Source organism: Neolamprologus brichardi, chromosome 22 (genome assembly GCF_056152115.1).
Source record: "Neolamprologus brichardi isolate AB-2024 chromosome 22, ASM5615211v1, whole genome shotgun sequence".
Classification (NCBI taxonomy): Eukaryota; Metazoa; Chordata; class Actinopteri; order Cichliformes; family Cichlidae; genus Neolamprologus; species Neolamprologus brichardi.
The window spans coordinates 1966082-1980329 of record NC_142124.1 but is presented as its reverse complement, the minus strand read 5'-3'; the positions used below and the strand labels follow the sequence as shown (position 1 = coordinate 1980329).

Sequence of the window (14248 nt, the reverse complement as noted above, 5' to 3'; positions counted from 1 at the left end):
CTGAAACGAACGCCTCGGTGTTGTCCTGCTGAAGTCTCTACATCAGTCACTCTGAGCGGTCACAGCAGCGCCGGTGCCAGTGCGACACCTGCTGGTGGTTTCAGGAATTTAAGAGAAATCCAGCAGCCTCACATGTTACTGCTGATTGCACATCTGCATGTGTTTCCACCAGAGTTTAGAGGATGTTTCATTAAAGGTGGTCTGATAAACCTGAGCTGCTCAGCCCGCGGTTCACGTCTGCAGGCTTCAGCTCACCGACTCCTTCCTGTTTCACAGCAGAACAAAACTAAAGAGAAAAACCTGAAATAAGATCAGAACGCCTTTCAGGGAGCGATGCCTCGACGTCCCTTGGGCAGGTCGATCCTGAGCCTCGGGGGCTCCACCTCCAACAGCCCCGCCTTCAGGTTTCAGCCTCCAGCCGTGCGTTACGGTGACATCAGCGAGGCCACGAAGGACCTTCAGAAGCACCAGTGCGGTTTTAAATGAGCCGGTGTGAAAACACCCAAACCCAGAGTTTGTTTTTTAGTGGTTATGAGAGAGAAACAACAAAGCTGTGTGTGTCTGTAAATGTTACAACAGGTCTTAGTTGTAACATCTGATAAAAACATGACGTCAAAATGTAGCGTTCGTCTTTATTTTAGGGTCTTTATGTCCTCATCGGGCCGAGGAGCCAACACTGCGCCCGAGACACCGAGGTGGCCCGCGGGCCGGAGTAAAGATGCTGAAAGACCGGAGTTTGCCATCTATTGTAAATGATTTCTAAAAAACATCAAATGTTTGAAGAATTTATGGAGAAAAACTCCTTTTTTAAATTTAAAGGTAAATTACAGCAGTTACAGTTTCAGACATAATTTGAGAACAATATCTGAAAATGCAGTTAAATAAAACTACACTAAAAACTAAAAGTGCAGTAAGATGCTGTCAGTAAACATGAGCATCCAGGACCCACCGGCCAGCGGGAAACACTGCCCGGCTGTGTTTTTCCTTTTTTATTCCTCGTTTCCGCTAAATTTGCCGGTTTTTTAACCTTCAGTAACACCAACACGCTGTCGGTTTTATTTACTCGAGACATTTTTTTGATCGTTTACAGGCACAAAATCCTGATTTTACAAAGACTCGACTGTATTTGGAACATGAAGATAAAACGCGTTCACACAAACATAAAACAGGAAAACAAACTAGTTTTTTCACTTTTTATTTTTTGCTTGCAGACAAAAAAAGATCCATGAAAGTCCAGATATAATAAATAAATTAACTACTAAAAACCGTCGACTATTAAAGCGATTTAAAGAAGAGGACGAGTGGTTGAAAGGTTACAGAGAAGATTTTACTGCCCACCTCCACCTGCTGATTGTTCCTTGATGGTTGCATATCCTATCAGAGACCTACGAGGTTCCCTCACCACAGGAAGAGCACAGAAAAGCAAAATAAAAGCTTTTTCCCCCCATATGAAAAGTTAAAAAGCTCCTGTAAGAACTGAGCCTGGTGGTTTATTGTCCCTAAAATATCGTCTTTAATTCGAGGAAACCTGAAAGATCTCATTTAACTAGTTCACCCGTATTTGAGCTAATAAACGCAGTAATAACTATGTCTTCTTCTGCTGTTCCTCTTTGAAGCGATTCGCTGCCTTTGGAGGCGAACGCCGTCTGAAAGACATAATTATTTTCATGCATACAGTAAAGGAGAAACCTGTTGTCGAGTGTAAATGTCACAATCTTGCCGAGTTTGTAGCTTAGCCGACTGAGGTAAAGTTGCCTGTTTCCTGAAGTAGAGCGCACCTGCCTGTGTGTGTTTTCTTTTTGGACGAGGAGACGGCGCTCGGGTTCAAACGTCTCTCAACTTCATCGGTTTGTGAAGTTCAGATTATTTTTTTTAAAAACCCAGAAAAAAATAATCCGAGCAGCGTTAAAGGAAAAATCCACTTCCATCTGAACGTTTAGTTTTTGCTCTGTGACACGTCCGGTGATGTCCCAGCTGTTTACCTGTTACCTCTCCAGTGTGTCCTGGCCAGCCCTGGGATCTCCTCCTGATTGGACACATCTCTGATAGGTGTTCGGGAGTCCAAGCCTATTTTCAGGGTGGTCAGGAGGCGACCGACCTGCGGTCACCACTCGCAGCCCGTCAGCAGGGGTCAGGGAACGCAGAGCATCTGGAAAACTGACAGACAAGCTGTCCCGTTCCTGCAGACAAACTTGGAGCGGCTTCTCACTCCCAGCCCGGAGTGTCGGGAATATTTGAGAACCGATTCTGAACCCAGCTGACCTGCGGCTGAAGACCAACCCAGTGGACCAACCCTGAGGTGGAGGCCATCGCTCAGCCCAGATCTTCCGTCCACTGAAGGGAACAAACCAAGCTCGCACTGCAGCCCTGGAGGCCCCACCCCCACCACAGGAGCTGGAGCAGCGCTCTGTAACCAGGATCAAACGGGATCGCTCCTCTAGCATCCTGGGATCTATGAGCGAGACCCACCTGAGGCTGAAACCCTCTGGACCAGCATCCGTCGAACACCATCTGTGGATGCTGGTGGTGTGAGCGGTGCAGTCGTGATGCAGGTAGTTTGATTAGAAGCTTCAAACCAGCAGTTAAAAGTTTCCATCGGCACAGACGAGTAAACAACAGCGAGAATCAAAAATCTGTTTATGTCGAGGCGTGCTCATCTGTGGTTACCCTGCAGAGGGTAAAACTGAGCACGCTCTGAGTTTTAAAGTGGATTTTCCCGTTAACGGTGCGTCACGTGTTCTCTGGTTGTTTTGGTTCAAACTGAAATGATGTTGAAACTGAACCCGAATGCCTGAAAACAGATTCAGCTTCCATTATATGTTTTATGTTGTTCAGACTTTAAGAAATCACCTGGAAAAATACAAAAAGTCGGCTGTGGGTCTCTTTCCAGCGCTGCGTTTGTCTTTATTTAAACAATCGTAGAAACAGAATGGCACTGATCCGACTTATCGGAGCGGTTTTAAAAACCTCGTCTTCAGAGGAGCCGAGTGTTTCCGGGCCGGAGGACGATCCCTCCGGAAAAAACGTCCGGCGGTTCCTCTGTTAATCTGAAAAAAGTCCTTTTAATAAAGAGAAAACCATGCGAGGTCTGACCTCTGAGAAATGTCCTGGACTTCTGTCTTTATACAAACGCTGATTTCTTTTTAGTTCTGTATGAAAATGTGAGTAAAAGTCGCTGTCAGAGTAAAAGCTTGTTGTTTGTACAGGAGCAGAGTTGAAGCAGCGCCGTTCGGTCCCCGGCAGACTAAATCCACACGCTCCGTCCTCCATCGCGGCGATTCTCAGCTGCACCGCGACCCAAAGCCTCTGAGGCTCCAACTCATCGCTCGACAAGCGAATGTCCATCTGACCTTACCGCGGCCATCTTTGAGTCCCGAACCACCAACTGAGAAACACCACATCCTCTGTCATCTCTGCGCGGGGGGAGCAACGATAAACCTGAGGAAGGACAGGTGGGGAGAAGAGAGGCGGGTAACTACGGAGAAACACGCCGGTTCATTCAGGATTCATCTTGTTATCCCAACAGCGTCACATGGAGGTAACTCAGGAAGTCAGCCCCGGGTTTGGTGAGATGGCTAACAGCACCTTCACCCGAGGCCAAGTTTGCAGCATCTGACCAATCAGAATCATGGACGTGCCTACGGTGCACTGACTACAGGGACCCACAGGAGGGTCAGCGCTGTACACACTGACTGTGCACTGCCTCATGGGGCCCACAGGAGGGTCAGCGCTGTACACACTGACTGTGCACTGACTACAGGGGCCCACAGGAGGGTCAGCGCTATACACACTGACTGTGCAGTGACTACAGGGGCCCACAGGAGGGTCAGCGCTGTACATACTGACTGTGCACTGACTACAGGGACCCACAGGAGGGTCAGCGCTGTACACACTGACTGTGCACTGACTACAGGGACCCACAGGAGGGTCAGCGCTATACACACTGACTGTGCAGTGACTACAGGGGCCCACAGGAGGGTCAGCGCTGTACACACTGACTGTGCACTGACTACAGGGGCCCACAGGAGGGTCAGCGCTATACACACTGACTGTGCAGTGACTACAGGGGCCCACAGGAGGGTCAGCGCTGTACATACTGACTGTGCACTGACTACAGGGACCCACAGGAGGGTCAGCGCTGTACACACTGACTGTGCACTGACTACAGGGACCCACAGGAGGGTCAGCGCTATACACACTGACTGTGCAGTGACTACAGGGGCCCACAGGAGGGTCAGCGCTGTACATACTGACTGTGCACTGACTACAGGGGCCCACAGGAGGGTCAGCGCTGTACACACTGACTGTGCACTGGATTCAGTTCAAAGCTCGGAAATCAAACAGAAACATGGAAATCTCCTGAACAACCACTGCAAAGTGGAGCAAACATCAAATCTGTGGCACAGCTGCAGTGTCAAAGACCGGGCCATGTAGTCTGTCTCCTGTAAACGACTATTATATGAATAAAGTTCAGTCTATTTGAAGTCAGGAGGCTAAGCTGGTAGAAGCAGAACTGCAGCACATGTCCCTGCAGAGAGCAGATTCAACCAATCAGGAGCTGTAATATCAGGCAGCTCCTCCTGTGCTGACAGGCTGTGGTTCTTATCTGTAGTTGGGTCGACTGAGCGTGAGTGAAGAACAAAAGGTTTCATGAAACAAACTGCTTCTACCTGCTCGTCGACTCACGCGTCTGCAAACTGTGCAGTAATTTTCCTGGTTTTAGTTTCTGCTGAATCTCTGGAAATAAAAAAGGAATAAAACTGAAAACATCGCTCACCTGTCTGCTCACGTCTGCTCTTCTGCCTGAGGCTGTGATTGGCTGAAACCTTCAGATCCCTCCCGGATCTCTTCATCCTCCTCCTCCTCTTCTGCGTCCTTCTCGTCTTCCTCCACGCAGTCGTCGTCCGATGCCTCCTCTCCTTGTTCTTTCACCTCCATCTCTCCCTCGCTGTCTGCGTGCTCTGCCGTCGCCTCCTCCTCCTCTTCCTCGTCCTCTTCCTCCCCCTCCGCCTCCTCGTCGCTGAAGAGCTCCGCGCCCTCCTCCGCCCTCCTGGCGGTCTCGGAGAACCAGTCTCTGACCTGCTCGTAGCTCATGCTGGACTTTGCCACCAGCTCGTCCAGGTCCTTCTCGCTCAGGGCTCGGTGCTTGAGGTAGTACTCCTTCAGAAAAGCCTTACCGGACTTCACCTGCAGGAGGAACAAAGATCACCTTCAGTCAGTCACTTAAAATCCTCACATTTGCTACACAATGAGTCCAGGAGAGGCTGGACGATCCGGGGATCGAACCAGCGACCTGGTTGGCAGACGACCTGCTAAAGTCCAGCTGAATACTGGAGTTCTCCAGCTGCTCTCCAGCAGTTCAGAGACAGGCTGTTGTACCGCCTCTCACCCAACGATGGCCAGCCGAGTAGGAATTTGTTTCTTTTTTTTTTTTTTACTAAAAACGCACCTTGATGGCACCGTCGCCGCCCTGTGGAGAGCGCTTGCAGGGATACGGCCGGCGCGTCCTCCTGGACCAACCACGGAAACGCTTCCTTGACTTCTTCTGGCTCTTAGCGCCGCCGTTCAACGCCTCGTCCACCTGGAACAAGAAAAAAACCCGTCAGATGTTACCAGGAGATGAAGCGTGGCGTTTGTGTTACATCACAAAAAAGGTTTCCTGCGTGCGCACCTTCCCGCTCTGGTAGAGGTAGTACCACTTCAGGTTGCTGTTCTTGCAGGCGTAGCGCGTGTCTCCGAACCAGTTCACGATGTACGTCCTCGGCAGCCCGCTCTCCTTCGCCATCTGGTCGTACTCCTCGGACGTCGGCCACTGCGAGTGGACGAAGGCCTTCTTCAGGATGTGTAGCTGCTCCGGCGTCTTCTTCACCAACTTCCTGCTGAAGGGCGGCGTGCCCTGTCGTTCCTGAGCCGAGGGCGAAGGCGCGGCGGCCGGTTTCGCCTTCTCATCGTCTCCCTCTGCGTCGCTGTCCTTCGACTGACCCGCCGACGGCATTTTCCTCCTCTCCGTGAACCAGGCGTCTACCTCGCGCCTCGTCAGCTTCGTCTCCGCCCGCAGACGGCTCAGCTCCTCGTCTGAGGGCGTGTCCGACTTCTGGAAGCTGGCCTCCAGCACGAGCAGCTGCTCCGGAGTCTTTTCCTTGAACTTCTGCGGCGTGAAGTCGGGGAAGGCGTGGCGGAATTTAATGCGGAGGTCGCTGGAGGACCCAGCTGAGCCCGGAGCGCCGGCCGAGGTTGGCGAGGAGTCGCTGGCATCGTCGCTGGAGTCGATGACGATGGTGGAGGTGTTGTCGCTGTTGTTGCTATCGTTGATGCTGATGCTACCGCCACTGCTCCTTCCTCCTCGGCCGCCGCCGGCCGCGGCTCTGCCAGGCGTGGCCTGCGTCAGCAGCAGGCTGTGGTGGTCCTTGGAGTTCCTCTGGTTGTAGCGCGTGTCGCTGAACCACTTCTTTATCGCTCGCTTGGAGAGTTTGGTGACCTGCATGAGGCGCGAGATCTCCGCCTCGGTGGCGAACTGCCGCCGGCTGTAGCTCGCCTTCAGCTCTGCCAGCTGCTCTTTGGACTTCTTCGGCTTGCTTGTGGTCGAGTCCAGACCGAGCGACACGCCGGCCGACGAAGACGACATCTCGGCGTTCGATTCAGACGTGGACGGCTCGGCGGCTTTGGGCTGGCTGCCGGGGACGCCCGCGACCGTCAGCGTGATGGGAGAGGCGACGGGGACCGCGCCGCTGTTCCCGGCCACCTGAGTGAGGACGAGGCCCGGCTGACCGACGATCTGACACGTCTGGAAGATGTTCTGCAGGCCGTTCGTGGTGGCGGCGATGTTAGCGGGGATGACGGTGATGGTCTGAGGGATGGTCTGCACTGTGCCGTTAAACTTCTTCCTCCGCGCCTCCTCCACCTGCAGAGAGGAGCAGTAGAAGGTCAAAGGTAAGGTGTGACATCACCGACTTTCAAAAGTTATTAAAGTTGTGGGAGTTATTGTTTAGATGCTGCAGTGAAGATGTTTCTGCCTCAGGCTTCCTCAGAGCCACAGACTTATTCTACATCTACGAAACAACCAGAACGACTTCCTGTCAGGAAACTGAACAACCACAATCATCATCAGCCACAACAAAATCTGACCGGGAGTCACGTGATCAGTGAGGCGGTGACGGCCTATAAAAACCTGTTTTATAAAGCGACCTGACGAGTCTGGCAGCAGTTAATAAACACTCATTAACTGCAGTTCTTAACCCTTTAAGACCTACCATAGAACCAAGTCCACCAGAGCTTATATTATATGTTTACATGCTGTGGAGCCATTTTTGGGAGTATTTCAAGTTGCTATACATCAATACAACCATTACAGCCTAGATTTTAATAATATGTCTGCATTAAGTGCATAGTAATTACATAAATTGCAAAAAATTGCAATAAACTAAAAAAAAATTGAAAATCGTTTTTGTTTTTTTAACATATATTTCTAGTTAGAGAAATTTAAGAGGCTTATCCCTCAAAACTGTAAATACAAAAAAGTTGCACAAAATAGTTTCCCACCACAGGAAATTTATTTTGAGTGTCTTCATAGTTTTATTTTTGAAATACACCAATTTTTATATACTGCAGGAAAAAGGAAAATAAATATTATAATGCAAATTTGCAAAAAAGCAGCATATGCATCAAAATAAACTATTTCCAGCAGTGCAATATGAGTCCTAAGCATCCCAGAAACCACACAGAAAGTCATAAAGTCAAACATAACTTTTAAAAACACCAGTATAGGCTCATGAGGCCCTGATGGTAAAAAACTACATTCCCGCGAAAATGACGTCACTTCCGGTTTCGGGCAGGTCATGGCAGACATGCGATAGTTCGCGCTGACGTCTATTCCAACGTAGGAAGTGTTACGAACAGCTGATCGGATCGGCAAAGCGTGTTTCTGGAATATTATGTTTTTGTTGCTACAAGTGCTTTTTATGCAGTTTTTGCAAAGCTATATGTGGAAGGAAACTGTGACCGAGGACAAGCTGATGGCATAAGATGTAAGAACAACTCCTCCGGTTTCATATGCAAAAAAAATTATTGCTCTAGCTCACGTGGTTGCAGAGCTACCGGGATTTAAAAATAGTTACGCAAAACAGAGCGTGCCCGCTCTGACCGGCTTTAAAGGGTTAAAAACTGGACCACGTTTGTGCTCAAGCACTTTTTTTAATGACCCAGGAAGAAGTCTTTAAAAACAAAAGTTAATGATGTAGTTTCTACTCACACAGAGTGACACTCAACAGCACAATGATGTTTCCTGATGTTTTTCTCTGAGAGTAAATCTGACATAGGAGCAGATTCTTCCTGTTACCAGGATTCATCTGTAAACGTGTCGCTGACGCTGACTGCAGATGGACCTGGAGACGCAGCATCAGCGACACGTTGAAACAAACTGCTGCAAAATCCACTTTCAGTTTGAAGCCTCTGGTGGCCTTTCAGAGCTGTGGGACCTGCTGAGACTCGCCCTTCAGGCTGCTCACACACAAACTCGGGATATCTGATCAAATTAGACTCTCGCGTGGTAACCGGAACAACATCAGACGTGACGGGAAGTTTAACTGCGTGTGTGTGTGAGCGTCTGCTGAAGCACCCACCTCCTCCGGCGTCCAGCTGACTCCGTGTTTGAGCCTCTGAGCAGAAAACCAGACTTTGATCTGCTCCTCGCTGAACTTGGTCTGCGACGAAAGGCCCACGATCTCCGACACCGAGGGATACGGAAACCTGCGACACAAAAAGCACACGCGCTGAAACGGCAGCGGGATTACACACCGAGAAACACGTCTGTGTGCTCGTGGAGCAAAGCAGTAACCTCCACCCGTCTGTGCTACGGGTGCCTCCATCCAGCTGTGACTGATGTAAATGTGGGTGTAGTAACCGGGCGGGTCGGCTGCTTTTCATCAGGTGCACAGAAAAGTGCAGTAAAATAAGATAAAGCATGAGCGACAGCTGGCCTTTCAAAATAAGAGCGAGCCAACTGTCTGACAGTGATAAAATATACAAAAAGCTAAAATCAGTGGGCGGTTCCACGTGTGCGGCGCCCCTCAGGTGTGCTTACCTGTTGTAGGCGCTGACCAGCAGGACGTTGTTGTCCATGGCTGCGTTGTAGGTGGGGATGCTGCTGATGGGGATGAGGAGCTGCGTCTGCGTGCTGTTCTGCTGGCTCTGCAGGGCTGACAGAACCTGCGCCAGCGTCCCCGGAGGCAGCACGCCGCCACCAGCGGGGGAGGCCCCGCCTTTAATCTGCAGCACATTGGAGCTGTTCACCACGATGCTCTGCGGCACGGCCTGGACCTGCAGCGGCGCGGTGACGGGGATGAGGCGAGGGGCGACGGCAGCGGGGGCCATCGGCGCAGGCGACAGCGCAGGCGGCTCCTTGTCGTCATCCTCGTCGTCGCTTTCCACTTTGATGACATCGTCGACGGCCATCTTGTGCGCGGCGGTGAACTTCTTGGGCTCAGCTCGGCTCTTGTTCCTCATGATGGGCGTCTTGCTGAAGGCGATGCCTCTGCGCGCCGTCTCCTCCGCCTCGTCCTCCTCCACTTTGACGAAGCTGCCGTCGAAGGTCAGGTCGTTCACCGTCTGCTGGAAGATGGTCTCGTTGTTGCGCTTCACCATCGTCCGCGTGAAGTTGTCCTCGCCCGGGTGCAGCCGAGCGTTGTGGGCCAGCAGCGTGTCGTAGCTGGAAGCAGAGGATCATGGGTAATTAAACTATGGTAAAGTCCACAGTGCTGATGCTCAGTTACAGATCATTTTTACATCCTGACACTTGGCGTAAAAGTCACTGAGCAGCAGCTTTCAGCCCTGAAATTAGGGATTAAAACAGTGATTTTTTTAATCGTCTCTTTATTGAGATTAAAAATCGCTCTTTCTGCTGTGTTTGTGTGTTTTTTAAGGAAGTGAATGAAAGTTTTGTTTCCTTCTGCTTGCTGGGACAAGGACTGCTGCTGTGCATTTACAGGAGGATTAAAAATGAAACATTAAAAATGGACGAGTGGAGCCATAATCGGCGTTTTTCTGTCTGAAGATGATGAACTTTGACACGTGTTGGTGTGTTGGGTGTTATCAGTTACTCTAACCTGCCTTCAGGGCCTGGATTTGGGCTGTTTTGGCTCTTAATCTTTCACATTTCTTTTTAAATAAACGCACTTCCTGTCAGGTGGTGCGAGCGTGGTACCTCTTGGTGTGGTAGTCACACTCCATGCAGACATAGGAGGTGTTGAGGACGACGTCGGGATGCTCCGTGTCCACGTGCATGGTGAACAGGTTGAGCTCCGACGTCTGGAAGCTGCAGTATTTGCACTCGTAGCCTCCCTCCGCTGCATTCGAGTCCAGGTAGGGGTCCGACGCCGCGACGTCACGCCTGCCGTCGGCCTCCTCTCCTCGCTCCTCCAGCAGGCCGGAAGCCTCCGAGGAGACAGTTGCCGCGCCGTTGCTGTCCTCCGGATCCGCCGCGCCTGTTACATCCTCCATCTCCTGGTCCGAGTCCACAGTTTCTCGGGGAGGAACCATGCAGGGGATGGTGGACTTCCTCCTGCTCGCCATCCTGAGTTTGGGTGAGCGCCGCGTTCAGCCGAGTGTTGGAGCCGACTCAGTTCAAGCCGTCCTGTCGTGGCTCCATAAAGGAGGTGGTCACCAGTCGAAATGTTCCCTTCGCTGTCTTTAAACCCTGTAGCACAGAAACGCATCATTACTCAGAGCACACGATCACGCCACCTGTTCAGATCACACATCAGCAGTTAACCCTTTAAAGCCGGTCGGAGCGGGCACGCTCCGTTTTGCGTAACTATTTTTAAATCCCTTTAAAACCAGAACCGCGTAAGCTAGCGCAATAATTTTTTTGCATATGAAACCGGAGGAGTTGTACTTACATCTTATGCCATCAGCTTGTCCTCGGTCACAGTTTCCTTCCACATATAACTTTGCAAAAACTGCATAAAAAGCACTTGCAGCAACAAAAACATAATATTCCAGAAACACGCTTTGCCGATCCGATCAGCTGTTTGTAACACTTCCTACATTGAAATAGACGTCAGTGCGAACTATCGCATGTCCGCCATGACCTGCCCGAAACCGGAAGTGACCTCATTTTCGCCGAAAATGGAGGTTTTTTACTTGTAGGCCTTAAAAGCCTTTACTGGTGTTTTTAAAAGTTATGTTTGACTTTATGACTTTCTGTGTCGTTTCTGGGATGCTTAGGACTCATATTGCACTGCTGGAAATAGTTTATTTTGATGCATATGCTGCTTTTTTGCAAATTTGCATTATAATATTTATTTTTGTTTTTCCTGAAATATATGAAAATTGGTGTATTTCAAAAATAAAACTATGAAGACACTCAAAATAAATTTCCTGTGGTGGGAAACTATTTTTTGCAACTTTTTTGTATTTAAAGTTTTGAGGGATAAGCCTCTTAAATTTCTCTAACTAGAAATATATGTTAAAAAAACAAAACAAACGATTTTCAAATTTTTTGTAGTTTATTGCACTTTTTTGCAATTTATGTAATTACTATGCACTTAATGCAGACATATTATTAGAATTTGGGCTATAACAGTTGTATTGATGTATAGCAACTTGAAATGCTCCCAAAAATGGCTCCACAGCATGTAAAAATATAAAGTAAGCTCTGGCGTTCTTGGTTCTATGGTAGGTCTTAAAGGGTTAAATTATCACGTACGGGTCGCTCCACCTTCATCCACCTTCATCGCTCTTGTCTGTCAGAGGCTTTGTATACAGTGAAGTCACATGTTTTTAAATGAACTGTGCAGTTATTATGCTGTAAATGCTGAAACAAGGTCATGCTGATCAAATCACAGTATTAAACTCTTCCAGCACCATCAGTGAATCCTTCCTATGATTGCTTGATCACGACCACGCTCAGTATCATAAAATCAACGATCCATTTGTTAACACATCATACAATAAAATGTCCTTTTACAGCAAAGATGGAGGGCGACAGCTCGTTATTCCGCAGCTCTGACTGGTTAACTAGCCTGTCTCAGAAGAGCAACTGCTCATGGTAGCCACAGGGCAACGGGGCAACACAAACAGTGTCACGCCGCAGAAATCAGTCTGATTCTCAGAGGATACAAAAAAACCAGACACACACACACAAAAAACAACAAATAATCTTTCTGTTGCTCCGAGTTGCAGGTCAGGAAGACGCCACCAGAGGGCAGCACATTGTCCTGTAAGCTATGGTGAAAAGTACGGCCAGCCTACGCTGACATGGTCTGTCCCACTTTGCAAACTGCTGGATTATATAATCCAACGAGGCTTTAGCTTACACTGACGACAGCAATAATTACTTAAATGAATATTTTGGGCATAAACAGCAAATGTATGAGAGTTAAATAGTTTAGTCGCATAATCCTTCATAACTACAGCTACAGACAGCTTTGGTGTATGACAGCAGGATCCTTTAGATGATAAATGTAACTCCTAACGTCTTTATCATTATTCTGTCATATTACATATCAGGTGTTACTGACCACGTGACTGTGTTTCTATTACCACTTAATTAACCTGCCGTCCCCGTACACAAACAAACCCAGAGGTGTTGAAGCCGTCTTGGTTGGGTCTGTCTCCTCAGCTGCTTTCTACAGTTTTGTTTATTAACTGTTAATAAAATCAGAAGTTGCCAAAAGTCCCAGTTTTGGTTTAATTAGTTAAAAAACTAACATCAGTGAAAGGGGAGGAGCCTGAGTCAGTGTCAGCTGATGGCTTCTTCTTCTGTTAGTTTATGTCAGGCTCTTAGCTGCCTGACTCTGTTTGGGCAGAAACATGGTGACCCTAAAGATTTCATTTTCCTTTGAGCCGTGGATTTAGGGGCAATAACGCAGAGTATTCAGAAAACCACACATGATTTTAAATACTGTAAACAAAACAACAACATAATAATTAAAATAGTGCCAGTGTGGGGGATGATCACAGGATCCTTTCCATGAGTAACGACTCTGACCACTAACCCTGCAGCTCACTGTGAGACATCAGGGACATATAAAAGAATGAAAGCAGTTTTCCACCAAAGCCAGTGTAACTTTGCTACTGTGCACCCTGGAGATGCGTCTGGTACAGTGGCAGACCTAAATAAACTTTTACTGCAGTATATCCTAATCTTATACTGCTGCTGTACTGCATTTCTGAGGTAAATATTTGCACTTGTTGCTGCCCTACTTTGACTGTAGCCTCTACTTAATTAAGTCTGCGCTTTATTCCTTTGAAACAGCTGTAAACAGCTGATAGCTTCAGATTGGGATCATTGATTAGTCCAAAGTCCTCCTTTGTTTTCTTATTAATCATCGTATGATCCCTGGTGACCCTTCAGAGGGGCCCAGGCCTTAGTTTGGGGACCGGTTTACAAACCGTTACCAGCTACTTCAGTCAGAGATACATTTCCTGCAGGGAAGGTACTTCTGATACTTCTGCTCAGCACTGATTGCAGTACTCAGTGCCTTGCCTCGGCGGTTGGGGGCTTGGTTCGTACTCGGTGTACTTCCTGCCCAGCACACACGTAAACATGTTAGAGCTCCACGACTATCTCCCCTGTCCTCACTGAACATCCTCCCGCTAACGTTAGCTAGCCGCTCCGCGCTGTGCTAGCCGACGCTCCGCTGCTTGCAGCGGCCAGCAGGCTCCAGCTGACGCCGCTAGCAGCCTGCTGAGAGCCCGGGCGTGTTTACCTGCACTGTCGGTTTCCGTTTTCCTGCATGTCGGAGCGAACAGTTAGCTGTAGCCGTCTCTGTTGATACGCAGTCTTCCGCCTTTTGCTTGATTTCACCGCGGCTCCCATCTGCTTCAGCCGGACACAGAGCCGCTCCAGCGGCCGGGGAACATGCTAACTACCGCCGGCTAGCTCCGGTTTGGGCCGGTCGCCGCTCCGACTCGCATTGCTCGCTGTCGCGCTTTGTTAATGAGACGGACCGTTTAAGTGAAAAGGGTCCGATAGTTCACCGAATCTGACGATGGCCATTTTTCATACCGCCACTACAAGCGAGCAACGGCCGAGAAATGTAACCGGTTTGAGCTTTTCGCAATAAGAGCATCAACGCAAACACGAGAAACGCCAGTAACATGAACCGTGTGGGTAACTGTGTAACAGTCACCGCTGTAGTTGAAGTCAACAACCACAGCGACGAAACCCATTTAAATACGTTAAATTACACTAATTACATCTCACAAAACCTACAACCTGCGGTGCTGTTATTACAAATTACTAATAGTA

At 49.0% G+C, this 14248-nt stretch overlaps 1 protein-coding gene across 1 annotated transcript; it reads right to left on the bottom strand.

Moving 5' to 3' along the window:
* Positions 1–1209: 1209 nt before the first annotated feature.
* Positions 1210–14034, bottom strand: LOC102784791 (zinc fingers and homeoboxes protein 1-like). The gene is made up of 8 exons (XM_087835039.1): positions 13707–14034; positions 10199–10690; positions 9080–9703; positions 8619–8745; positions 5672–6901; positions 5450–5581; positions 4778–5187; positions 1210–3438 (listed from the first exon to the last, which is right to left on the bottom strand). The coding sequence occupies exons 2-7, from the start codon at positions 10564–10566 to the stop codon at positions 4786–4788; spliced, it is 2883 nt and encodes a 960-aa protein (XP_087691165.1). The 5' UTR covers positions 10567–10690; positions 13707–14034; the 3' UTR covers positions 1210–3438; positions 4778–4785.
* Positions 14035–14248: the final 214 nt, after the last annotated feature.

Excerpts from the sequence above, each read along its gene's own strand:
- LOC102784791 (XM_087835039.1), bottom strand. The coding sequence starts at position 10,566 with ATGGCGAGCAGGAGGAAGTCCACCATCCCCTGCATGGTTCCTCCCCGA. Across the intron at positions 8,746-9,079 it reads CTGGTCAGCGCCTACAACAG|GTTTCCGTATCCCTCGGTGT; the intron begins GTAAGCACACCT and ends TTTGTGTCGCAG. Across the intron at positions 6,902-8,618 it reads TCAGCTGGACGCCGGAGGAG|GTGGAGGAGGCGCGGAGGAA; the intron begins GTGGGTGCTTCA and ends TCCTCTCTGCAG.